The 27424-nt window shown below is 45.1% G+C and overlaps 1 protein-coding gene across 1 annotated transcript in view; it reads right to left on the bottom strand.

Annotated features, from left to right (window-relative positions):
- Positions 1-26260, bottom strand: part of PIWIL4 (piwi like RNA-mediated gene silencing 4) — a 40808-nt gene extending 14548 nt beyond the window's left edge. Inside the window, exons 1-11 of the mRNA XM_058663741.1 lie at positions 26059-26260; positions 25088-25166; positions 22385-22501; positions 16489-16703; positions 11954-12075; positions 10059-10139; positions 8473-8670; positions 7083-7194; positions 2589-2712; positions 1504-1621; positions 134-245 (exon numbers count right to left, since the gene is read on the bottom strand). Coding sequence (XP_058519724.1) covers positions 134-245; positions 1504-1621; positions 2589-2712; positions 7083-7194; positions 8473-8670; positions 10059-10139; positions 11954-12075; positions 16489-16703; positions 22385-22501; positions 25088-25166; positions 26059-26154 — 1374 coding nt within the window. The 5' untranslated portion in view covers positions 26155-26260. The remainder of the gene's footprint in view (positions 1-133; positions 246-1503; positions 1622-2588; positions 2713-7082; positions 7195-8472; positions 8671-10058; positions 10140-11953; positions 12076-16488; positions 16704-22384; positions 22502-25087; positions 25167-26058) is intronic.
- Between the last annotated feature and the right edge of the window lie 1164 nt (positions 26261-27424).

The raw sequence follows: 27424 nt of genomic DNA, 5'->3' as shown, positions 1-27424 counted from the left end.
GGAGCAAGAAAACACAGAGACACGATCACAGAGAAACCAAATAAATATTGCAAAACCATCAGTCACTCTGGCAAATGATCAGACTTACACAAAAGCAAGTAAAGACTTTTTGAAGTAAAACCACAGCACTTACTATGTTGTCTTGTAGTAGTATTTTTTCTGAAGGTACAACTCGGCCAGTCAGGGACACCTGCCCTCCAAAATGCAGCCCCCAGGTCTCGAGCTCAAAACGCGCATCCTTGTTTCTGTGGACAGAGTTGTTTTAAATCGTTAAGGTGCTTGTTTTCTAAATAACCAGTCATTTAAGATACAGCTTAATAAATTATTCATGAGTTGATTTTTAGTCTATTGCAAATTCTTGGCTTCTACTTCTGTTTGCTTTGCTGTTCAAAGGAATTGGGAAACAATGATGCCCATTTGGGATATGCAGAGTTGGAAACGGTTTCCAGTGGGACACACTGATTAGAACCAGGAAGACTGTGGGATTAACTCCAAGTTCCGTATAACCTTGAACAAAGATTAAACAAATCCTTAAAAGTGCTGGCTTCCTCAAAGGCAAAACGCAGGAAAATGGTATTTATTGCTAAGACAGATACAAAAATTACATGTAGGACCTGGTGCAGTGGCCTTGCATGCGACAGTATCCCATGTGGGCGACAGTTCATGTACCGGCGGTCTAGCTACCCATCTAGCTCCCTGCTTGTGGCCTGGGAAAGCAGTCGAAGACGGCCCAAAGCCTTGGGACCCTGCACCCATGTGGGAGACCCAGAAGAAGCTCCGGGCTCCTAGCTTTGGATTGGCTCAGCCCCAGCCGTTGCGGTCACTTGGGGAGTGAATCAGCGGACAGAAGATCTTCCTCTCAGTCTCTCGTCCTCTCTGTCTAGCTGACTTCCAATAAAAAACAAATAATTATTACAAAGAAAAGAATCATCCCAGTATTTGTCACTGGGTGTACTTTAAAAGCCCAGTAGGCCATAACTTAGATCAGCAGGGAGATCCAGGACAAAGCTCAATTTCTGCAGTGTATGATACAGCAAACTGCAAGGGAAGACAAAAAAAGCAGTCTGGGGTCATGCTGATGCACAGCACACAAAGGTATTGCATGTTGAAAGAACAGAGGGCCAAGACTTCCTTGAGCTCAGACTGCAGAGCCCACTGTAATAAGATCCAAGCATTGTGTACCCCAATTACCAGGGGCCTGGAATACAGTGGATGAGTGGGTGGTTGGCTTGAGTGGTTTTTTGTTTGGTTGGTTGGTTTTTAATCAAGCCCTTCTCTTGCATTCAAAATACAAGCACAACTGACTTATTCCTATCAGCATGGCTATCCCTGACATCCCCCTCCACCAGCTCCAGACAGCACAATTCAAGAATGGTGCATTCAAAATAAACAAGAATGCAACATCTCTTCATTCAGGCAAAAGGTGCTATAGAACCACCCACCCAATTCTGCACCGCCTGCCTCAGGCGAGGCACAGCTGGCTTCAGGAAGCCGGCCCAGTACCTCTGTATGTCGTCTGCGAGTCTGGCCAGGCGCTGCTGCCGGCTCAGAGGACTGAGGCGTGTCTCCTCGGCCACAGCCTTCATCAGGTGGAAGTCAGAGGTTGCTTGGTCACTCAGGCCTAGGAAACAAAAACAACGCAGGTAAAAGAACACGAGCGATGGAATCCCTGGCCCAGGTGCAGGTCAAGTGTTCTCATGTCAATGAATCAGCTTCACCATCTGGATAGTCCAAGAAAAATGGAAGTAATGGTATCGTTTTAGGTTTTCAATTTTCTCATGGCTATGCTAAAAAAATATAGATTAAATTATTTTGAATAGTATAAATTGTCTAATACAATACATCTAACATATAATCAATATAAAATTAATCAGGTAGTTTCTTGTTTTTAATGCTAAGCTTCTGGGATCAGGTATTTCTATGATCCTTCCAGCACACTCTGTTCTGCCTCTTAGTCAGGCTAGTCACGTGGCAAATATCCGACAGATTCATCTTCTCACAGCTGCCATACTGGACTAGGTAGGGCTATGATATCAGACATCACCAGGAACGGGCATCTGTCCCTTCCAGGATCATCTCCTACTAATTTTTCTAATGACCAAAATAAATATGCACATAATACCTATGAGTGTGTAAGGTGTAGAATCTCCTCTTGTTAGCCTATCCCTGACAGTCAAATGACATTACTAACGGCACTCAAGACAATTATTCAGATGCTATTATATAGCAAGGGTGATAAGCTGGAAGCTCCTCCGTAAAGAATCTATGGATCAGCTGGCATAATTTTTAATAATATACTTGACAAAAATTATGTTTTGTCAAATTATGTTGCTTCCAGTACTAGTGAAATAAAAAAAAATGTATCAGTTAGATTTAGGAAAATATATAGTGACCTATTTTACATCAAACCAACGAATGAACTATACAAGAAAAATAAGTACCCCAAGGTCATCTACACTCTCAGTTGTTTCTATATCACTGAATCAATGTCCTACTGGGCCCCTAGACGCCCTGGGAGAGCCTTGGCCTCACCATTCCATAGTGTGCCTGTGAGCAGAAGGCTGATATCCAAGAGATATAAACATTACCTGTCAGAAAGCAGAGCTCCGGGAGCAGGTGGGCAACCCGAGCCTCGGCACTGTCATTTCTCTTGCTTTTCAGCAGGCTAACAAGCATCGGCTGATTTAGGTCAGATAAAGTAATATCATATTGCTTTAAAATGAAAGATTAACAGTGGAAAAGTTAATGTGGAAACACTGCAAGATAAACATTCTGGCTTAGAAGGGAATCCTAAAACGATTATATCAATAAACCTTCTCAATAGACTAAAAAAGAAAAAACTACCCAAGTTGTCTATTCGTTTTTACTTTCTTCCCAGAATCATATAAATCTGAGGGCTAGTTTTATTATTTTGGGTAAGCTTTTTATCTTTTATAATGTAATATCATTTGATTCCTGCCCTCCCCCACATCCCCCCAAAAAGTCTCTGCCCCCTGGGTTTCATCGATCTCCAGTTGGTTCTGCACACAGCTCAGCCACCCCACAGGGGCTGACTCAGAGCAGGCATTCCCACTGCTGAGGACTGAAGCAGGCTGTCTCATGCTTAACTAGGTCTAAATATCTGCTTTCATTTAAAATACCTATCCACCCAGGCAGGAGGCGAGACTCAGCTGCAGAATTCCCAACGGAAGACATGGATGGTACTAGAGGGAAGCATCTTGGAAGTCTAATAAACGTGATTTGACTCTCAGCTCTTCTGTCTGGACTATGATATCCTCCAAGAAATGAGGATATCAGGAACACAGCGGTATACCACATAAACCTCCAACATGGTGTCTATCTTCCACGGAGGCCTAGTTAACTGTTAATTCATGCTCCACTTCTCTTCCTAAACTTGAATTTCAACATAGTCTCCTTGCCAAAAGTTCATTGCCAAAGACAAAATCTCCAGTTATCACTCCTGACTAGAATAATATATTCAACATCAATGACACAGCCACTAGAATTATGATTTATAGAATTCCTGGGTATCATGTGATGTTATCTTCAACAATTAAAGAACATAAAATGTGACCATTCCTCCATTTCAACAAGGATGTTTAGTCATTAAAAAAAAACCACTTTTAAATGGTGGGTGTCACTACCGCTACAGTTGAAAAGCTGTGAAGGTGGTTATTTTGACTCATAACTTCATTAATTCACTACCTATGGAGTGCTAACCACATCCTATAAACTGCAATGGATAAAGAAGACGAACAGGCTAAGTACATCCCTTTATTCACAAGTTAAAGAAGAAAAACATAAATCATGACCCACCACTCACTGATCTTCCCAGTCTTCCAACAACAAACGTAGATACACACACCATCATCACTCCTTTCTTAGGAGGGAGAATTGTGGGAAAATAAACTCTCCCAAGAAATGAGCACAGCCAGATTCAATCCTTCAGGAAAGTTTGCTTGCTGCACTACTCAGCCCTGGGTTCCTGGGCTGGTAAATCAGAGCAGGCTTCATGAAGGAGCCAACGTCCAAGAAAGGGCTTGAAAGAAAACAGGAAACAGCTCAGGCAAGCTGGCCAGAATGGAACATGGACAAGACCTCTACCCACGCAGTGCCTGCCATGAGGTGAATTCTGGATCTCCCTTGCCCCAAATACCGTAGCATTCGACACAGATTTCACGATAAAATAAAACAGAAAAATACAAAGGTCCATAGGAGGTGTCTTCCACTTTTGAAACTGGCAACAAAATCATTTAATGTTTCTTTGCTAGGACAGAGGCAAGAATATCTAAAAGTGGAAAGCATGTTCTTTCTCCCTAATTACAGCATACACAAGAAGAAACCACAACTCACTACTAAAATTGGACTGGGATTTTTAACCACGATTCCCTTTTCAGAAAATCTCAAGTCTTAAAACACATCTGCTCAAATAAGAGCAAATTTAAACATGCAGGCGACAGTAATTCTAAATGTTTAACTGAGGATTTCCTAAACACATACAAGAGCACCTGTTACACACAAGCTGCTTTGTGAGAAGAGGACGTCGTGCCTGCTCTACAAGGAACACATGTTCTGGAAACAGTGCGGTACATGGCACATGTGCTCAGAGAACAGCCAGCTCTTGCGCATGGAGGACAGAAAGGACTTCACACAGGAACTGACACGACCCAGAAGCTAGGATCCAACAGGGTGGTGGGTGAGATCCGTGCAGTGTGGCTCCGAGCACAAGTCTAGGGAACACACACGGAGACTGAGCAATGTTTTAGTGGCAAGCAACTGTGTGGGCGTAATAATTGCTTGGGATGCATGGGTGAAGAGGCAGAGGAATCGGAGGCTAAAAGGTGGGATGAAGTCAAACCGTGGGTTTCACAGCAGACTAAAAGAAGGGACAGGTCTCACCACGTGTAGACACCGAATGAACGGCTGTAGTGTTTCTGCTGCTTACCCCACACGGTGAGGGTGGGCCCACTGGGAAGGTGGGCTGACACGTTTCCTTTGCAGCAGACACTCATTCAATGGTTTGCTGAGCTGCTCCAGCTGCATCCAGGAGCTGCTGACTCCAGAGCTCACGCTCTTCACCATGTTTCTGGCCGGTGCTTCGAGAAGCTGTCTGCTGGTTTAGGATGAGGACTGACAGGGAGGGGGGAGCTGGGCAAGAACCCCATAAAGGAGACTGCCCTGCCGCAGAGAGGCATCCCTGAGGAGTCCTGCAGGACTTGCAGGGAGAAGAGGAGGAGGAGCAGAAAGGGATGAGTCCCAGCAAGAAGTCAAGGACAAAGGGGCAGAAGGTATCCTGAGGACAACCGGAGGAGGAAGTAAGGTGAAGAAGAGGAAGACAGCAAAGCAGAGGGGCAGAGCTCCCAGGGAGACACTGGGTCGGGAAACACAAGGAACTCAGTTTGGATAAAGTCAGTGCAAAATGCATGAAGGATACTCATGCAAATATGTTCTGAAGGTGAAAGTGAATATGTAATTTGGGAACATGGCCAAGGCAAAAAATACATAAACCAACACCAAAATACAAAGATCCCAGAGGAAGGAACCATGGTGAGGAATAGCCCCTTTTGCAGGAGGAGACAAACAACCTGAAACCCTTCTACCAAAGGAAGCTGTTACATGCACCCGGAAATAGAGCAGAGGCCACAAGGACAGGACCCAGGAGTCAAGAAAGGAAGAAGGCCATTCTGGAAGGTGTGCTCGGTCAGTGTCCAGTGCCACCCAAGGAGAGGAGCCCATTCTGTTACCCAGAGTCAGCGTGTGGTGCAAAGGAAGGTAGGAACGCCACCTCCTGTCTGCCCCTGACCGCAGCTATCAGCCAACCCCCCCTGGCCTGGCCTCAGGGGGCCACTGTGCTTCTCTCCACTGTCACCAGCTCAGCTTCTTGCAATCCCACATGTGAGTGGGACCACAGACCACAGGCCAGCTGTCTTTCTGTGCTTGGCTGATTTCACGTAACATTATGACTCCCAGGGCACAATGTACAAATAAACAAAGCATCACACCATATCCCAAAAAGTAGCAAAAATTATCATCTGCCAATAAAAACAATAATTATTGGAAAGGCGAGGACGGAATGCCACCAAAAACTCCTTCAGGAACAGGAACTCAGTTTGACCTTTCTGGAGCTGTTTCTGTAACAGCAGCAGGTCCCAGACCACTGCAGTTTCAAGAAGAAGGAAGTGAAAAAGTGACTGGAGCTGCGGTATCTAACTTTCCAGTTAGCTAATGAAGAAGAGGTAGCTTTCCTGAGATCAAGAAAATGTTTTTGTTGGTTCTTTCTTAAAACATCTATTGATATTGATAATTATCTGTTAAGAAAAGCTCCTCTGGAAGGACCTGAACATGCGGGGGGGGGGGGGGGGGAAGGCGGTGATTCTTTTTTTGAAATTAGAACTGAACTTCCAGAGAAAGCAGGAGATTTCATCAAAAGTGTTTCATGAACATTACTTGCACAAAAGAAAAAAAAAACTGTGCTGACTCTGGAACCCAGAAGTAAAGCACTCAAGGCATACCTAGCTCCAAGAAGGTGTCAGTTCACTGTGTCCTTCCCTACCCCTGATGCAGTCAGGACTGGGGCAGGGAAGTCCTGGAAGAGCCACAGGACCCCGTGAGGGCTGCAGGCTGAGATGGGAAGGCTGGGGAGGTGTATGCGCGAGGAGGAAGCAACATATGTGAAAATGCATGAGGGGAAACTGAGTCAAGGAGGCACAAATGCAAGGAGGGAAACAGGAGTAGTGAGAGGTGCAGCTCGAAGGACAGGGAGTGGCCAGCCCAAAAGGGCCTGGCAAATGGGAAACTACTCAGGGCTTGTTCCATCTACTCCTAAGGCAACAAGGAACTGTGGATATGTTCTAAACCTGCAAGTGCCTGACCGGAAATATTTTTAAGGAACATGATTCAAATTACAACAAAAGAGTAAGAGGAGACAGGATGATGGGCGGTGGAGACTGAGGCAAAAGGAGACTCAGAGACCCATGTGGGAAGACAACTCAGCAGGAGGACTGCGGACCCGCTGGACTGGAAGGGAACAGGAAGACTTCTCTGAGCTGGGAACAGGTGCTAAGGATGAAAACAAATCCCACCTCCTTGTAGTAATCAACGTAGGTGATCTCAGTGCCGTCCCGCTTCTGAAAGGTGTGTGTGGCCTTCACTGACCAGTCAATGTCATCAATGCGGTAAGTTTTGTTATTGTATCTGGTAAATGCAAGAGAGAAATCCAAATTGTCTCCTAGAAGAAACAACCTCATCCCATTTTCAAAGTATGAGATGCACTCCAGAACATCAGAAATTACGACAGCTAGGACGGTCACCTTTAAGAAACGATCAGCTTTCATGTTAGCCAAGCTATCACAGTAAAGTCCCTGGCCCACAGCCTGCGTCACTCCCTGATGGACAGGCACTCTAACTTTGGCCAAATCACCCTTGAACATTCAAATGTCAATGCATGGCTCCAACTTCCCCATCAGTTCCCGGTATTCAGATGCTTTGAACTCCTAGGAAGTTTTTCTGATGAGATATACCTGGAAATGCTCATCCATCTGTCAACTGTGGTTTGCTGCTCAACTTCCAATGCAGGGCGAACTTTGTACAAAGCTGCAGAATAGGCCAGCTGAGATCACGCCAAGTTCCTCCTCCCCTCCTGCTCCAGCTTGTCTGAGGGGTCCTCTTCTGTGAGGTCCCCCAAGCGTGAAAGGGCCAACCCATTGAGAAAAGAGTTAATCCACAGAGATCTTACAGAGATCTCACAAAGGAAGCCTTCATTATGTGGAACTCAACATTCCCACCTGTCTACTGCCTAACTCAGACACACAGATGGATGCAAAAACCCCAAACGAGACCAGGAGAAGGTTAGCATGTCATCAGCAACAGATGGTGAGCTTCCTGGTACTCGGAAGTCATCTCTCCTCCGCCTGCGCTTACTTCAGTTCACTGTGCATGGCAGGCAAATTACACACCAATACAAACACATATAAAGAGGGCCTCAGTGGAAGAGACCACAGAGTCTTTTAAGGTGAGGAGGCATGGACCTTACTTCCGGTCCTGTAATACAGTACTGCAAAATAAAATGGCTATAGAGAGGTAGTTTTAGGAATGTTTAGGTAGTTTTAGGTGCTAAGGAATCAGCCCCAGGTAGAAAAGTAATTCCAATTCTGCTGGGAAAGCAGAGGCAGCAGAAAATCAGTATCAGCAGAGCTGGGCCTTGCAAAGGTGAAAGTTGAAAAGGCAGACACGGGGGTGGGGAATTTAGGCACAAGAACTCGAAGCAGCACATCGAGTGCCAGGAGTGAGGAGGGCAGGGGGACAGTAAGACTTCACTCAGGACTATGTTGGCTGTGGCCTTTCCAGAAGCCCACGGGAGGATGTCCAGCAGCTGAGGACAGCCAGACATTCTGCCCAGCCCCAGCCCTAACCCACGGCCCAGATGCTTCCAGAGACCATCAGTAGTCCATTCGCTAGAGAGCTGGCTTTTACCTTGTGAGGACAATGAGCCCAATCAGCTGTTTCTCACACATCTGGGTGAAGCCAGCTGCCCCAGCTTTGTGACAGAGGTCGGACATGAATTCCAGAACAGTCTCATTCCGGAGGACTTTGAAACTCACATCAGCATTAAACAGGAGCCTGTTCTCAAAGTGTGACACAGACACGGCAAACCCAGGCCAGAGGGTCAGTCTGTAAACACAGATGAAAAATAACCATGAAAAATTAATACGTAAAATGCCATAACAGAAAAACGATGGACATCTTGAAATGAGTCTTCCTTCTAGAGTCTTTAAGCTTTGTTTTAAAGAATTTTTCCCATTAGTCTGATTTCTTCTAGTTGCTGGCTCAAAAGTTGAGTTAGAGGAGTATCTTAAATATGTTGGACTAGGTATATTTCTATCGACATTTTGGACTGAGGAATTCTGTTCCGGGGGCTGTCTGGAGCACTGTGGGATATTAAGAAGCACCCTTGCCCTCTACCCATTAGGTGCCAACAGCAGCCTTCCAGGAGCAACAATCACAAACGGCTTCAGGAAATGCCAGTATCCCCTGGTGGGGGTGGGAGGGAGACAAAAATACCCATGGATGAGAACCATGGCTCAGCAAGAAATACCCTCACAGCATGATCTGTCTCAACACGAAAACATCTGGATTAGTAAAAGCACACCAACTCAAAGGTGAAGGCTGCAAGTAGGACAGAGTGCAGAAAGAACACCAAATACAGACACACAGCTTCAGCTCTTCTCCAACTAGCCTAAAAAGTCTTCAATAACACATTGTTACGGAAGTGACACAACAGATGAGTATTTTTTAAAAAATCATTCCAGTTTTCATTGTGTAGACTTAATTTACTGCACTTCTAAGCCACCCTTCCGTCACTTTGCCCAATACCGGACCCATGGGAATTTCTAATCCGGGAGGGGAGATACATGAGAGACAAACAGGATGCTTTGCAGAGACAACCGACGCATTAAGTCAATATGTGGAAACCCAGCCGTGCTTCTTCCAACCTGGCAGGAGCCCCAACACGCCACCCTTGCTCTCTTTCATGCGCATCTCCCTTTGTCTCAGGCTACACTGCCTGTCTTCAGCTCAACCGCAGGATTCTGGAGAAGTGAATACCAACCAGCTCAGACAAAGCTGGCAGCTCTTCCCACAGCTTAGGTGAAAACTGTACAAGTGTTCAGAATGATTAGGTCTTTCACTTGGGTAGTTTGTTCAGTGATTCTGACCTCTGCTGACTCCACGGTTCATCAACCACATTGTTTGGGTTAACCTGCTTTCCCCAAGAACGCAAAACTCCAGCGTATCCTGCTTTCATTACTACCTGTTATACACGGAAAAGTTAGCTTCCCAATTCCTTCTGGCACTTAATAATGACCTAGGACAATAATATAAGATCACACGCATCTAAATTCACATTCACACTTACCATTCTACTTTTTAAAACTCCAAGTTCTAAAACTGCATTACATTTCATATCACAGAGTCTCTCACAAGAGGTGTAATATTACATCATAAATTGTATTTCTCGTGTTGTGACACTTTCAGAGATACAGAAATATAAATGAACATACTTGTGCTGGGGAATTTCCAGTGGCTCAGAAGGCTTATAGAAGTTCCGTCCGATTTGGTACATAGATAACTTTTTTAAGATCCTGCAAATATATTTTTTGAATTGTTGGTAAATATTAGTAAGAAAATAATTCTAAGTTTTTACCCATGTGGAACATAATAACAAAAACGAAAGTACAGAATTCTCCTTCGTTTGGCACTGGGAGGTTTAGATGCTAAGTATAGATATGAACATATAGTTAAGAACTACCACTTCCGCACGGTGAGGGTCAGTGGGGTGAAGCAAGCCGTGTCTGAAGGCTCCTTCTATCTCTTCTCTATGTTGAGCTAAGGAGGTTGCTTCTAATGACACTGCTAAGGTCCCAGGTTCTGCCAAATAACCACAAATGCCTCTTCAGGAACACAGCCTGATCACCTTGGAAATCTGAGACATTGCTGGCATGGGGAGAATACAGAGTGTTTTCCAGTCAGTAAATGGGATTCAACTTTGATTCTGGCCCCCACTGTCACTGAGCCCCAGTCCCCACTGTGAAGTGGGGAAGTTAATGTAACTGCCTTATGGTGCTTCTGTGAGGCTCACGCAAGTCAGTCAAAACCCAACAGAATGAGCTCAGCCACGGAAGCACCTTGCAAACAGCCTAGGTGCACTGGGGCATTAAGCAATGCAATACTGGATGAGACTGCTGACTCTAGTTAGAAACCAGTGTATCTGCTGAAACGAAGTTCCTCTACGTGCCCCCCCCCCCCCCGAGACCTCTAGAGACTACTGCTGAGCGTAGGGCAAGCAGCAGAGCATTTCAATTTTAAAAGATTTATTTATATATTTTCAAAGTCAGAGTGAGAATCAGAGTAAGAATGACAGTAAGAGGAACAGAGAGAGTAAGAGAGTAAGAATGAGAGTAAGAGAGACAGGGAGAATAAGAGAGAGATCAAGATCCATCTTTCATTGCCTGATTCACTCCCCAGATGACTGCTAATTGCCAGCACTGCGCCAGGCTGAAGCCAAAAGCCAAGAGTTTGACCTAGTTCTCCCATGTGGTATGGCAAGGGCCCAAACATTAGGGTCACCTTCTGCTACTTTTCTCAGGCTCACTAGCAGGGAGCTGGACAGGGAGTAGTTGATACTGGTGTCCATAGGGGATGAAGGCAGCAACTTTAAATGCTATGCCTAAACACCAGCCCTGGCATCTAAGGCTTTAGAGCAAAGCATTGTTATGACCACAGCATAGCATGCAAAGCTGATTCTCAAGCTTTGGTGTGCCCATGCATTACCTGAGATGCTGTCCAAAGCAGTGCATTTTCAGGCCCACCCAAGCAACTGTTTACTGGGCTTGAAAAGAGTCAGAGAATCTGCATGGGATCATGCTCCATTCTACCCACAAGGCAACTCTGAAAATGGGGTCCTTGGATTGGGTCTGAAGAAGTCTGAAAGCCTTTGCTGTCACCTTGCTTCGGCCCCACATACATTCACGGCGTCAGAAAGGGACCTGAGGGCTGCAGCCAGGCAAGAAAGCAGACAGTGCCAGCCTTTTAGACACACAATCATCTGGGAGATAAACAAAGTCTTCTGTTTACTAAGTCAAACACAGTGAATTCTCAGTAGGGGCTGAGAGGGGAAGGAAAAGGAGAAATAGAAAAGGAGCACGCTGAGCACAGCCAGTGATTCTGTCAATGACCTTGGCTTTCTGGTCTGAACTTGGTAATCCTGGCTGACAATGGCTTGTGCCAGTAAGAGTCTGAAAAAATCGTGTTGCACATTATCACAAGAGAGCACATGAAAAACTGTCCCCCAAGTAGCACATTTGCTGACACACAACCTACAACAGGTCTGACTGTGTTCACACCCAGGTTTTGTGCATCGTCAGCCCACATCACATTTGCATTCAAGGCATCTTACTTTTTGAAGATGATATTGAAGACCTGAATGCTCACAGGGGAGCTTGGTGGCAGCTTCCTGGTCAGAATGATAGTCATCTTCACAGTCTCGCCTCTTTGAGTTTCACTCGTTAATTCTGTGACCTGGGAAAATGAGCACTGAATATATACACTCTCCGACTTAGCCCTGAGTATGCAAAATTTTAACTGTTCTAAAGTCATCATAATTTATTGTGCATTAACACAAATAAAATTGCAGCTATTAGTATATGAATAATAATCGAATCAGCACGTTTTGAGTATCGTTCCCCTGCCCCCAACCCCTGCAGCTTGCTAATCCTAAACAGGCAACATACCTCTTTAAATTCTTATACGAGAAACAGATCTAACTCATGGTTCAAAAATCTGACCCCAAAAGAAATTCAGGGCAGTGGCTTCTAATTTTTGTTATTTTTTGTTTTTTGACATGAGCAAGAAATAGGAGGAAGATGGTTCACAAATTACCTTGAAAGGTTAACAGAAATTAAAGATAGTCTCACAAGAAAACTTCACATGTGTGGGCCACAGCCCAGTGCAGTGCAGCAATTTTCAGAAGGTTCATAGTGTTCCTGAAGCTGGCTAGTGAAGTCTTCTGCCCTACTCAAGTTCATATCCCAGGACAAAGTCTGTTAAAAGTTTATTCCAAAAGCACAAAAATGGAGAACAGAAGAAGAAAGACACACGGACAGCTACAAGGGACAGATACAAGGGCAAAGAAACACCAGGGAAGAAGGTAGGATGTGGTGGAAGTGAGAAACAAGAAACATGTTTGCGAGGTCTAGAGACATCTGTAGGAATCTAGCGCCCATCACGAGGGTCTGGCTGGAATGTTTCCGCTATAGCTCCCCTACATTTAAAAGCTTCTCGGACCAGACAGGATTCAGGACAGGTTTCTGAAGTTAAAGCATGTACAAAATCAGTCAATAAGGACCGATCAATGATCCAGGGTCTTCCAAAAGGGAAAAGAATTTTAAAAGCCAATTCACTAGCAAGCATTTATATACCTCAGACGTTACATGGAAACGCTGAGAAAGTGGGCCTTTCACAGGACATGGAAACATTCACTGAAATTGCTTCTTGCTGCAGATACAACAGTACACAAGCCAGAGGCAGTGGCCAGGTTAGGGCCCATCAACATGGAGCAAGCCTGGCAGGCAGGAGGGGTGCACAGCTCTCAAACTGCTACAGGGATTCAGGACAATGTATTGAACTCAGACGGGTGACAGTGGATGGGCTCAGGAAGTGCATTTCCAACAGTCACTCAGCTGGCCCCTCACGGTCCCACCAACACTAGCTCCTTAGTTGTTTCCCACCATCTGCTCTCGGACAGTCCCTTCCCCTTCCAGGACCCAGGCTCCTAAGTCACAGTCAGCTTTCACTCCTACCCTTCATTGCATCATCTAACGTGCTGGCAAGTGTTGGTCCTGCTACCCCATGCAGTGTCTCTAATCTGTTTCAATTGTTCCAGTATTAGTTACCACAGGGCTTAAGAGTAAAGGATGTGGAACTGGGCAGACTGGCCCTTTGTGTCTTCCCAGAGTCCAAGCTAGGAACCAAGTATTAAGATTTTCTGCTGTCTTGACAGTGGAAGTAAGCCCAGTTTAAGTCAAGAGTTGTGAAGATCAAATGAGATAATGCATTAATCATATCCTCATTTACAGTACATGCTCTAAGGAAAGTTTAAGGAACAGTGGCACTTCTGTGTCTCTGTTCAAGGCCATCTGACATCCTACCCAGGTTATTCACATGGCATTATATTCATTTTCCCACATCTTTGGGCAAACCACTTAGCAAGACATGATCAAAGTAACTGTAATTCAACACGGCTCTGCGGAAACTCACTGGTAAGTCTACAGTGGTCTACAGAGGACAAGCTCTGTTCTTCAGCAGGGCATTTAATGTTCTGCCTATCACTGGGGCCACAATTTCCATAGCTTCCTGGATGAATCTGAACAACTAAATTTTCCAAAATATATCCCATGCTTCCAGTCACTTTATCTTTCCTCCTTCTGCTCAGAAACTCCCAATTCTCCATTGTCCATTTCACTGATTCAAATTCCACTCAAAAAGCTAATTATCAGTCTCCCAGAAAGTGTCTTGCTATCTTAATTGTCTTTTACCAAGATCTGCATGATGACTTGGAGCAGGGTCTTTAGCCTCTCAAAAGTTCCATGGATGGTGGGAGGATTCAGTGAAGTCATGCTATAAAGAGCGTATCAGAGGGGCTGGTGTGACAGCTTTCAGGCTAATCCTCTGCCTACAGCATCAGCACCCCACTGGGTGCTGGTCTGTGTTCCAGCTGTTCCATTTCCCATTCAGCTTTCTGTCTATGACCTGGAAAAGCAGCAGAGGATGTCCAAGTCCTTGGGCCCCTGTCCCCAAATAGGAGACCCAGAAGAAACTCCTGGCTCCCAGCTTTGGATCATCCCAGCCCTGGCCATTACAGCCATTTGGGAGGTGAACCAGAGGATGGAAGACTTCTTTCTAGCTCTTTCTCTATATACAATCTGACTTTCAAATTAAAATAAATAATCTGTTTTTCAAAAAAGATCCTAGCAGTAAGAGATTGATAACGGTAATCTAACAGGCATCATCATAGCATAGTACCAGTTGCTAATCTGAAGGGCAGGTGCTAGGGCTAACCAGAGAAAATAACCCAAGCACTGTATTTAACACCCAGTGAGTACTCAGTATTTTCTGGCATAATGAAAACACTACTGGTTACTAAGACATTTACTCATTCTAACTTAAACTGTGCATATTTGTAAATAATTTTGGTACAAAATGAAAACTTTCTTCAGAAGAGACCTCTTTTATTTCTCTGTATTTCCTCCATGATGGCAACACCCCACTGAGTATGCACAGGGTTCTTTATAGCATGACAATGTAAACAGACGTGAACAGGGCTAGCAACTGCAGGTGCACAGATGGGGGTCTGGAAATTAGTGGAAGGCTGAGAAGTAACTGAATAGAACTTCTAGAAGCAAACCATTGGGGAGTGCAATGGATGAATTAGTGGAGGAGCTCTTTCAATCAGAATAAGTTCTGTGGGACTGACAAGGTGAGGCTCAAGCCTTGGTATCTGTTGAGAACCACATCAAAAGATGAGAACAGCAGGTCAGTCTGTTTCTCACTGTAACTGGATGGCAGGTTACCTGTTGATAAGGAACAAAACAATACTCCTCTGTTTAAGCCTAGCACGAAATCAACTAACCTGATTTACCCCACAATGGTTTCTACAGAGTATTTTCTCACTAGTCTCCTTGTAAGATTCTGCTCTCAGCAACAAAAAGGTGTTTGACACATATTACATGCTCATTTTGAAAGAGGAATGAATAGTATTAGCTTGTCCTACCATCTGTAGAGTAAAATTTCTCATTTGGTTAAGCACAACTGAAGTAACCTGAACCATTCAAGGATGACGTAAAATAATTTTTAGCACATCCAAGCTTCTAAACTATCAGTACAGATGGATCTACATAAACAAGATGATCTTTGATGCTAACTGTATACCTAAGACACACCATTTAAGAGTGAGGATGCTACATTGGCGTGCAATCAAAACCTGCCTCCCAGACAAAGTACTGAAGGAACACAGATGCATATTTTCTAAACCATTCCACTGCGCCACGAGGTATAATTTTAAAGTTCTATATCCAGATAAAATAATCACTTAAGTAGCTTTTATAAACCTCAAGGATCATAAAAGAATAAAAACCCTAAGAGAGCTTAGAAATGCATTTCTTAAGAAAACTGAGTTACCTGTAGTCTAGAAATTTGAATCTATGCTACTGGCATCACACAGTCTGAAAGGCTAAAGTAAGAATTAAACTTTCTGTGGGGGAAGCCAAACATTTTAATCCAACAATCTAATTCAATTTTCTTACCTGTTTTGCATGTAATAATTTTTATACTGTTTTAGAATGAAGCATATGACAAAAACATCAAAACCAGAACCTTCATTTAAGGACTGAAAATATTTAAAGTGTAAAACTATGGTTAAAGACATATAAGACATTCAATTTGCATTTCCAATCACTAGATTTTTAAAATGCCCTTAAAACAGATCTTAGTAACTCCAATTTCATATGATGTCATGAAATTAATGACAGTTTCAGAACCAAAGATTAGTGTGTCACCATTGGGATGCACTGGAACAATTAATGCAGAAGCAAATGAAGCAGAAAGTTAAAGTTCTGAAGCCACAGACCACATGGTGCTTTCTAGTCTTGCCTATTTGGGGAGAAGTTTTAAAAAGACGCTTGTGTAAAGACCACTTCAGCTCTTATTTTTAAATGTCAGACTCTTCGGTTCTTAATTAAGAAGTCAACTACAGGTGAAGCCTACATTAGGATGTCTTTTAGCTCCTAAGCATGGAACAGGAAAGAGGAATCCCAAGTGAAGTACTTCTTCCACTTATCAGAAAAATAATCTCATGTTTTAAAATTTTATGTAAATGTGGGTATGCACATATATTTGCACAACACATATATAAATAGAACGTCAGCTACACTCTACCTTTTCTTGTAGCCTTTGTGACAAAAAAAGAATAGTGCCATCAAATGCTTTCGCTTTCTTGGAAAGCTCATGATGACCATAAAGCAGAGCAATTCTCAGCCTTCTAGATGCTAACTCTGGAGTATATGTCACATGGTACTGGTATAGCTGCCAGTCCTGGGGCAAATCTAAACCAAAGAGATTTGTAACCAGTTTCACAGGAATTCCACTGGAACCTGAAGAAGACACATAAAAAAAATATTATTTTCAGGAAAAAAATAAGAATGTGTCAATATTAGTCACATCACTTCAACTCTATCTGCATATGCACCGTTGTGTATAAAACAAAGAGTTTTGTTTCAGATTAACAGGGAGTTAGATAACACTGATGGGAGTTGAAATGGATCCATGTTTAAAGCTGTCCTCACAGGAGAAATAAAAACCAATAGCATCATTCTTGCCACTGGGAGAAGAGGAGCATCTGAACTTAACTCCCCTTCCAAGCCTGCCTTTTAGCTTCCATTCTCTGCAGTTCAAATCCACTCAAGTAATGTTTGCAGTTACTGCTCTGAAACTACACTGCTCTCAGTTTATCAAGGAACTGTCCAGTTGTTAGGTGAATGCAGCCCCAAGCTTTTGAAGACTCAGATAACCAAGAATTAACCATGTTGTCAAAAATCTGAAAATGACTAAGCAGTGGCTGGACCGCAAACATGGAGGGGAGGGCTGCAGGGAGAGGCAGGAAGGGCATTTTTCCTGTGTGAAAATAGGCTTCCGGGCTTCTAGTTTGTGACAGCACATGGAGGCCCCAGGTGCTTCCAGGAGTTCCTCTTTTCCACAGAAACTTATTCACATCTTCAAAGTCTTCAGGAAAAAAATCAGAGAGAGCCATGACATAGTAGGTCAGAGCCCAGGATAACATGAGGCCCCCCCAGGACAGAAGCACAGGGTATGGAGGGAGAGGGAAGGAAGACAGGTGGATGTTTCCAGCCCTCCTGACATAGAATCGTCCAAGTTTTGGCTTACAGAAAAGAATATGAAATAGATTTTATTTCACTTGCATTACGGATGACATGGGGACATGTGTCCCTAAGGCAGAGGGGAAGAAAACCTATATGTAAACATTCACCTTGTCAGCTCCACCCTGTGCTATTTAAAGAAAAGCTTTCTTTGTTCTCCCAAATGCTGAGGAAATGGCAACATATTTTAGTTGCTCATCTAAATGGACAGAGGGTTGAAGTTAGAATGTCAGAGGTGGCAAGACCCTCTGAGGTCACCTGTGCAGCAACAGGCCCCTTGGTATGGCAAGGGAAAGCAAGTGAGGTGAATGAAAGGATGTTTAATGAAAGGATCAGGAACAAGACAAAGTGTGGCTGGCTAAGACTAGCACAAAGCATTGTTCCAGGAACTTCTTGAAACCCCACTTCCCTGCCCCCAAATACCTATTTTTAACTTTACTGCCAGATTAAAAGAAAAAGTTAAAAGCAATGGTGTGGGGCTGGTTTGTGGTATAGAGGCTGAGTTGCCATCCACAACACCAGCATCCAACAGGAGTGTCAATCTGAGTCATGGCTTCTCGACATCTGATCCAGCTCCCTATTCATGAGCCTAAGAAAACAGAAGATGGCCTGGTGCTTGGTACCCTGTCACCCCCATGGGATAACCAGATGGAGTAACAGGATGCTGGCTTTGGCCTGGTCCAGACCCAACTGTTGCAGCCATGTGTGGAATGGAGTGGCAAATGGAAGATCTCTCATCTCTCCCTCTCTTGCAAGGAAAGGAGGGACGGAGAAAAAGCAAGACACCAATATAATTCAGTGAATCTTAATTTTGGGGAGGGAGCCAAATGGCATCTTGGGAATCCAGTGGAAACTACACCTGCTTCTCACAAAATATGGGTCCCCACAATAGGCCACATCTTTCTTTGTACAGCTGAAAGTCCAGGAAGTTTGCTGCTCTTGATAAAAGATGAAAGTTCGGAAAAACAAGCACCATCATTTAGCCTCCTCCCCAAAGTGTATAAAGAAAATCTTTTCTGGCACTTTGCTGCAGCACCAAGTCAGGTGCCTTTGCGCTGGTGGGCCTGCAGGGAGCCTGGGGGATGACGCAGGCAGGGGTATGTGGGAACCTAGGGATTCACATCCAGGCAGGCAGAACCAGCCTGGTGATTTTCCCATGTGTTTAGTCCCAGGCTGGGTAGGGGAAGGAGAAGGGAGAGTCCTAGGTTAGCATGTTGGTCTAGGGTGCTGGTGGACTGGGCTTGGGGAACTTTGAATAGGCTTGGATCCTAGGAGAGCAGATGGGTAAGGTCTCAGGTCAGCACATGTGCCAGGAGCTTGGGACCCTAGTAGGAGGGCAGAGCTCCTGGGCAGCACACCACACTACCAGAAGACTGGGCTTAGGAAGGCTGGGCTGAGGAACTCATTCACTCTTGGATGCAGAGACTGTGGATTGGTCAGGGAAATGGGTAAGAGGATGTGTGGGAAGAAAGACCACTGAGGGAATATATTGTAGGTAAGGAACAACTTTTGAGGGACTCCATTGACAAGGCCACTGTACCTGTAAGTAAGCAAGGGAACTGAAACCCAGCAATTTAGAGGGAGGAACCTGGAAGACATATATGGATCAGACCGATGCACCAGCCCACGTGGGAGACCTGAGCTGGGCTAGTTAGCATGGATCACTGCTGACTACCACACATGGACACACACTATAGCTAGGGCTGGGGATCTACCTGACAGGGCTTAATCACAGTACCTGCCAATGACAGTCCGAACAGGGGACTGGTTAATGTTAGGCTGGGACATGACACTAACCAGCACACAAGAGAATCAGGACTGGGGCAGATTCTGAGGGGGATATGTGGGCCCACATATATGGAACTGCAATTTTTCCTGGTTTATTTATGAGTTGGGGGTGGTAACATGCTAAGCAAGGCATGACCATGGAATTGTCTGACACTCATGGGTACTGGGGTTGGGAACAGGCCTGGCTGGTCCAGGCTTCAGTACCTGCAGGTGCACCCAAGAATGGGGTGTGGGACAGGCTGGGCTGCAACATTCATCAGCTCATACAAAGGCATGGTAGGGGACAGACTATGCCAGGTAAAGGCTTAGCACCCGCTGGCACATGTGAGATCTGGGAGTGGGCCTAGTGGGGGAGCTTAGAAAACTCCCCTGCTGGGCTGTAGCTCCCACTGCTAAGCGTGTGATTCAGGCCAGAGTGTTGGGCAGGCCAGGCAAGGTAGCTCCACCAGTCATTAAGTGTGTGGGTTGGTTCTGCAGTGGGGCTGACCAGGCAGGAATGAGGCAACCTTAACCCACTGGCATGTGAGGGAGCCAGGCTGGAGTGTAGGTCATGTGTGGCTAGGCTATCACACCTATCAATTAGAATGAGCTAGAGATGAGAGCAGACTGGGCAGGGTTGTGCTACAGCACCTGTCAGCAACAGTTGGGACCAATCACAGGTCAGGCCAGGCATCAGTATCTGATGGCAAAGGCCAAGACTAGGGATGGGTTATGCCAAGCTGGGCCAGAGGAACTACTGGCATGCACAAGACCTATGGCTGGGAACAGGCCTGGATAGGGAGCTAAGGGGATGTCACAGCTAGGTTGTGGTTCCCAACGATGTGCATGAGAGCAATAAGAGCAATCCAGGCTGGATACGGCTGCAGTGTCCCTCAGCATGGGTGTAGACTGGATCTGGGGTCTGCTGGACTGCGACAGACTCCAGCACCCACTGGTGATTATGAGAGCCAGGTAGGGTGTAAAATAGGCTGGGATAGGCCTTGGGATCCACTAAGTCATGTGAGAGCTGTGTCTAGGTATGTACCAGGTATGACTGGGCTGTAGTACGCAACAGTAAGAACGGGAATGTGGGCTGGTTGGGTAAAGTCACTGTTCCTGCCAGGACATGAGGTGGATTAAGGACCCATTGGTGTACATGAGATCTGCCACTGGGAGGAGACCTGACAGTAGAGCCTATGGAATTGCTTTGTTTGGTCGGACACAGCCCCTACAGGTGAATGCAAGAACCAAGGAAAAGAACAGCCCAGACCAGACCAGGTTATGGTACCTGCTAACATGCATTTGAATTAGATCTGGGAGCAGACCAGGCTGGATCAATTCATAACACCCACTGGCAGATCTGAGAATCAGGACAAGGTGCAGGACAGGGTTAGTCAGGCCACAACACCAGCCATTTCACATAAAGGCTGGAAGTGGGGGCTGGCTGGCCCTGGTTGGGCAGCTGCACCCACCAGCACGAGCTGGAACAGGGTGCAGACTGGATCGAGCCAGACTATAGCACTTGGCCGGCAAATGCCGAGTTGAAAGAGGCTATGCCAGACTTGCTTCAGCACCCCCAGCACATGTGAGACCTGGTGTGGGGAAGTGCAAACCCAGTAGGGGCACCACAGGGGTGCTCTCCTCCTGGGGCACCACTCCTACTGGTGAGTGTGCGAACTGGAACTGGGGGTAGACCAGGCTGTGCAGGGCTACAATGTAATCTTCTGACTTACATGTGAGCTGGGTTAGCGGCAGAGCAAGGCTGGGTTGACCAACTGTATCCACTGAGCAGGCATGAGCCAGAATAAGTGCAGACTGGTTGAGCTTTGCCTCAGCATCAGCTGGCAAGCATTGGGAACCAGGGGCAAGCCCTGTCAAGCTAGACTGCAGAACCACCTGGATTGTGTAAGCTCCAGTACAGGGAGTGGGCCCACTAGGGAAACTGTGGGCACCTCTCTGATGGGTTACAACTCCCACTAATGAGCATGAGAACCAGGGCTGGGGGAGGGCCTGGCTAGACAGGTGCTGTCACCTGCCAGCACGTGTGTGGGCTGGATAGTGGGGTTGATTGGGTTGAGCTAGGCTTCAGTACACATTGATGTTGCTAGAATAGGATGTGGGACAAATTGTGTCAGTTGGTTGCACATACTTGCAAGCACAGGAACCAGGGCTTGGGGCGGGCCTAGTGGGGGCTAATATGGGTTGCTCTGCTGGGCTGTAGCTCCTGCTGATGTATGTGAGGGCTGAGTTGTAGTGGACAGGATGGCAAGCACCACACAAGAGTCAGGTCTGGGAACACCTCAGAAGAGGTATCTTTGGGGATCATTCCAACTAAAGCTATGGACTCAGAACTCCAACCATGGGGAGAATTGTAGGATCTGTGGTCTAACTATGGAGTGTGTATGTCAGAACTGGGCTTCCTCAGTGGCTAAGATGGAGCAGTGGGCAGCATGCCCAGATGCACAAAAAGAATATAGCCACCCATTGGGGCCTGCAGAGGACATCTGGTATCATAGCAGAGGAAGGAGGACAGAACAAATTGGTCAACCAACCCAGTAAAGTTTAACAGCAAATTTCTCGGTGAATGGAGATTCTAAGGTGTACTATGTCAGCCAATGGATCTTGGAAGGATTTTCTCATGGGCGAGATGGATAGCATTTCAGAACTATCGAAACCGCTTGAGCAGAATCTTGGAGCATGCTCCACATCAGGGATCCTGGGATGACATCAGGTGGCCAGTCTCCAAGCCCCAGTACTGAAGTGGTTGGGAGGCTGGGTGCAGCTTCTTCCCTTATCTCTCCTCTTATCCCAGATACAGGAAAAAGTAAAAGAATATGTGCAAACAATGATCACCCCCAGTTACCCCTAGTCCTGGACTTATCCCATTCTAATCAACTACGTGAACATCATCCAAAACAATTTTTTTAAATCTCTTCTACAACTGAGTTGTGGGGAATATGTATTGCTTCTACTAATAAAAGAGGGAATCAGGGATAACAAGAACAGTATCTGCACAGTGTGCTGAACACAGATGTTCTGTACACAGCTGCTAAACATGGGACCCAAAAAACGAAATCTCTTAAACAAAGTCTGGTTACATCATAAAAAAGTAAGGAACCTGAAGTTGGTACCTGTTTTACACTCTCGCACGTGTGCCAATTTTTCTCTGGTACAGATTTCCAAATCCACAAAGTCCCGTCTGATCCTCACACTCCTTTCCACATCCCCAGAAGGAGTAGCTCCGGTATCTGCCAAAGTGTGAGGAGAACACAATAATGCCTCAGACTTCATTCCAGTGATGCTGTTTATAACTAGTGTCCCCCAAACACACCTACAGCCAACAGCGGGGTTCTTGTGGTATTTAATCAAACATACCCACGCTGCCCAAAATACCCATGGCTGCACTGAAGTCTTCAATCTAGAAACAGAAAACTGTGTGGAAAACACAGAATGTTTGGCTGGAAGTTAACAGACCTGGAGGGAGACCTGGTTCTTCCCAGTCCACATGTGTGACTGAGGCAGCTCTCGCTCCTTTAGCTCTAGGGTGACACCGGAAGTTAGACGAGGACTGTGCACACCAGCTTCTGCACTGAGGGGGCCGAGTCTCTCACCTTTCCCAGTGAAAAGGGAAGCTGCCCCTAACATGGCCATGAGTTTGAATGCCAGATCATTTCCCACGAGAACAAATGCTGGTATCTCACCGTGAAGCCTATTGTTTACCGCTAGTTCACAGAAAACACGTACATTGAAATTTGTTTCCAAATTAGTATTTTCTGTTTAAAAACAAACAGAAAACACTGGCTTCTTGGGATGCAACTTTGACACCTTGAAAATAACTTTAAAATATAAAAATATGGACTACGACTGCAAAGCAAAATGACTAATAGTGTTATGGCTCTTGGACTCTGATTTCTCCACCGAGCTTTACTCAGTCACAATATGAAACTGTCCCAAACGGCATTGCCACCTCTCAAAACTGTTATCTACATACCTGATACTAAAATCTGGATCTTCCAGGAAAACTCACAAAAGTTTTTTGTTTGTTTGTCTGTTTTTTACTTCAAAACATTCTGTTACTCTCACTTTACTGTCCATATCTTTGTAGCTTGAAAAAAACCATCATCTTTGGTTTCAAAAACATTGAGCAATTTCTAAAACTTCAAGCTACCATAGAACAGTGGCTTCCAGTGACTTGGTGGGAAGAAGTATTTTTTCACTAATACAGGGTTATTCACAAGTTAATAAAAAAAATGTGGAGATGGATGGGGATGACAGCTGTCCAACAATATTAATATACTCAGGCTATCTATACCTTCAAAATTGTCAAATTACATATTTATGTATATATTTTACCACAATCTAAATAAGTAAACATTCAATCTTCCCTAAAGGGTGAGGTGGTTTTCATCATTTGCTACTCGCAAAACTGTGCAGCAGACCTGGAAAGACATTCCTTAAACTGGAATAATGCTTGAATGATGGTGACAGAGCTGGCCTGGACTCCACTGCTTCTTAGAACTGAGCTCCTGTGCTGACACACAGCACATGCATTTGCACGAATTCAAACTACAGGGGCTACGTGGACAGGGCTAGGAAGCCAATGCAAGGAACATGTGGCAGAATCTAAGTGCTTATCCCTACAAATTCATCAAAAATCAATCAGTTCATCTCATGGTCAGGACAAAATGATGCTAACGGGTTTCATCTTGGGTCAGGAGCAGCCCCGGGCCCCTCCAGAATTCTTCTATTAAAATTTTATTAACATCCAATACTTCAGAATGTGGCTGTACCTGAAGGCAGAGTCCTTCAAGAGGTGACTAAGCTAAAGTGGCCTCACGAAGGTGGTCCAACATGACTGACGTCACAGAAACACACTGAAGACGAATCAGGTTAACGCAAGGAGAAGACAGTCATCTACACGCCAGGAGTAGCTCTAGAAGAAACCAACCCTGCCATCATGTTCATCTCAGACTGCGAGCCCTCAGAACTCTGAGACGAGCCAGCTCATCTGTGTCCGTCATAGTGCTATGGCAACCTGAATAAACTAAGACAGCTCTCAGGATCCCAAGGGTTCTACATTCAGGGACTCAACCAACTGCAGCCCTGGAGGGCAAATACTTGGGAGGAAAAAAAACTATGCCCTTACTAAACATGGATTTGCTTTTTGTTCTTGTTATCATTCCTAAACACAGTACATACAACTATTTACATACCATTTACTCAGTATTAGGTAAGGTATGTATTCCAGAGATGATGTGCCGCATGACTCCCACACACATGCTCCACCATACGATGCAAGGGACGTGAACATTTCCAGATGTGAGCACCCCTTGGGAGTCCTGGAGCCATGTAGCTCAATGAGCAATGAGAGACAAATGTACATGGAGTGGAAGTGCCAACTGAAACTGCACACCAGTGGCTACTGGGAACAGTGCGTACGAGTACCCCTGTCCGGGTAGGGAAGACAGCTACCAGCAAATCATGATGATGTCTACCCCAGGAGAGGAAAGACCATGAGAACCCTAGTGCATGGTGTCTGTTTGCTCCCATTCTGATAAGGGAATGGCACTGCATTTGTATACAATGAGGATCTCTGAAATATTTTAAATTTTTCCCAAGGGATGGAAACAATCAGAAAACCCGGCTTTCTGATGACTGTGGATTCCCATCCACCAAGCAGCTTACTGGACTTAGACAGTCCTAGAGGAACACAACAAAGAAAGATCCTACAGAAAAGGAAATACAGTCGCCAAGGCAGTGAGCTGGCTCCTGCGGGGTCCCAGAACATCACTCCCATTCCCATCACTAAATGAAATAGCCAGAGCTACACTTACAGTGCTGTGAAACCTGGCTTGTTCCCACAGGGCTGCTGCTGGAGGGTGCTTCATTCTCACTAAGATCAACAGCTGGAGGCTAAAGTGAACAAAAAAGTTCAAGATATTAAGTCACACATCAAAAAGTTCTCAGCAGGTAACAACTGTATCTTGACTTTAGATAGTTACCAGCTAGGAAAAGCAAGTGCTGATGGGCAAAACCCTTGGGCAATGGTTTTCCTCACTCATCTCACTTGGACTTCAGTAGTGAGCTCAGATGTGGCATTAAACTTGAAGTACGAAAAGGCATAGACTGGTCCCTGTGCCCAGAGGCCAACAAACGAGACACAGCAAAGATGATTTTATGGCCATTGAAATATACCAAGCTGCCAGCTCAGAGGACGACACTCCCTGGATGTTCTGGACCAGGATTGGTCACATCACCGCTGGAGGGAACAAGTAATTAAGTGTTCTCTCCTTCCACGGTAACTACTTTCCTTTGTCCAAGAATTTAACTATGTTCACCTGCCAAGCCATGAACCAAATCAAGACCGCTTCAATTGAATAAAGGCACACTACCTGCCTGCTACTATTTATTTGAGGGATTTCTGGCCTAAGGGCTTGCTCCAAATTCTCAGAGTACATATCTGTAACATCACTCAAACAATTGCTTGTTTGGGTCGATTTCACCCAGCAGCCTAAATCCAGCAAGAAGCCCTACTGGTAATGGTAGCTCCTTACACACAGAATTAACAAGCCCAGTGGCTATTAGACAAGCAATGTAGACACAACCAACTGTTCTAGACAATTTAAAATCAAATCAAGAAAGTAGGAGGAAATAACACATAGGGCTCCCCATCTTTCTGTCTTCGCTGGCTAGTTCGCTGGATTCTCTTTCTCAACTAAGATAGCAGAGGGGAGAAGTGAGAACACTTCAGGCCTAGCCCAGGGGCAGGAGGGAATGAAACAGGGGCAGGGAGCTCTCCACCTACCTGCAGCAAGGCCTGCATGCGCCCCACTCCCGCGGCATCGGGGCTGCGGGCGACGCCTCGTGCCCTCACGCGGGCCCGTCCGCGCACGTTCTCCATGGGCCCGGAGTGACCTGCTGGACTGCGAACTCCGGGTGCCCTTCTCTCGTCGTGCAGATGGCGAAGTGGCCTCTCCCGTGTGTGGAGGGGCCGGAAGCGCAGCTGCGCCAGAGACGCACACGTGCACGATGCGCGGAGGGGCGGTGCCAGGCCCCAGATAGGGGGATGCTCAAGCACGTGGTCCAGGTGGAGGCGGGGCCACACAAACCTCCCCCCATTTTCTGCCCAAATTTAGCATGTTCCGGCTTGCAGAGTTTTGCCAGTCTTGCATGTCAGGGAGCGTCACAGTTCGAATTTGCTGCTGGCTCAAGTGAGAAAGCACTCCTTCATAAGGGGTAATTTTGAGTTTTCCATTCTATGAATACCTGTTTCGTATTGATAAGATCGGGTTTCTCATCTTTTAATTTGTGCTTTTGAAGATACCTTACACTTCTTGACTACTGAAGCTGTCCGCTTACAATCTCTCATCAATTTTAAAAATAAGAGGCTCAAAACAGGGCCAAAAGTCTGAATTTGAACATAGAAACAACATTTTTTTCTTATTTTATGTTATGCTCAATGGGTCTTTTTTACAAGGAAATATTTCCTGCTGTAAGTTTCCAAGGACCTTAAGTGACAGTTTCTTGGTTACTTTTGTAAGTTGGGTGTTGCCGATAAATAATCTTGTGTCCTGTAGGAATTTACATGAAAACAGAAATGTGTCTGCAGTCAGTGTGAGGGAGGAATCAAATTTTTCCCTGTATGGGAATTTTTCTTATCTCTCAAATATTCTATACTTTCTCTAATGATTTGTGGAGCCAGTGCCACCCAATGACTAATTATTTCAGATATGTAGGTTTGACCTCTGCTTTCCGTTTCTATTTTACTTACATTTGTTTATTCTGTATCAGAGTTTCACAGCTTTCTATTCAATTCTTTGTCTTGGTCATAAAATGTAGTAGGACAAGTCTTGGATCTTTTGTCTTTTTTGCTGTTTATTTACTCACAAACCATATTCTTCAATATAAATATTGAGATAGTCTGTCAGATTTCTGTAAAAATTCAGCACTCATTACTTGACTAAATATTTGTTAAATGCCTGAGGATAAATGAAGGCGATGAGAAAACTCCCTTAACTTTCTGGTTTGTGTTTTCCTATCTATGTCTCCCATTGAAGCCTTTATTCCTGCTCTCTAATCATGTATTCCAAATGATATAATAGTTTTCGGAATTATACGAGCAAAATACTAGTGAGAATAGTATAGATTTTAGTGCAACTTGCTTATTGCCC

The sequence above is a fragment of the Ochotona princeps genome, chromosome 4 (genome assembly GCF_030435755.1).
Source record: "Ochotona princeps isolate mOchPri1 chromosome 4, mOchPri1.hap1, whole genome shotgun sequence".
NCBI lineage: Eukaryota > Metazoa > Chordata > Mammalia > Lagomorpha > Ochotonidae > Ochotona > Ochotona princeps.
Note: the sequence above shows the minus strand (reverse complement) of the source record. Positions and strands in the feature narration are given on the sequence as shown.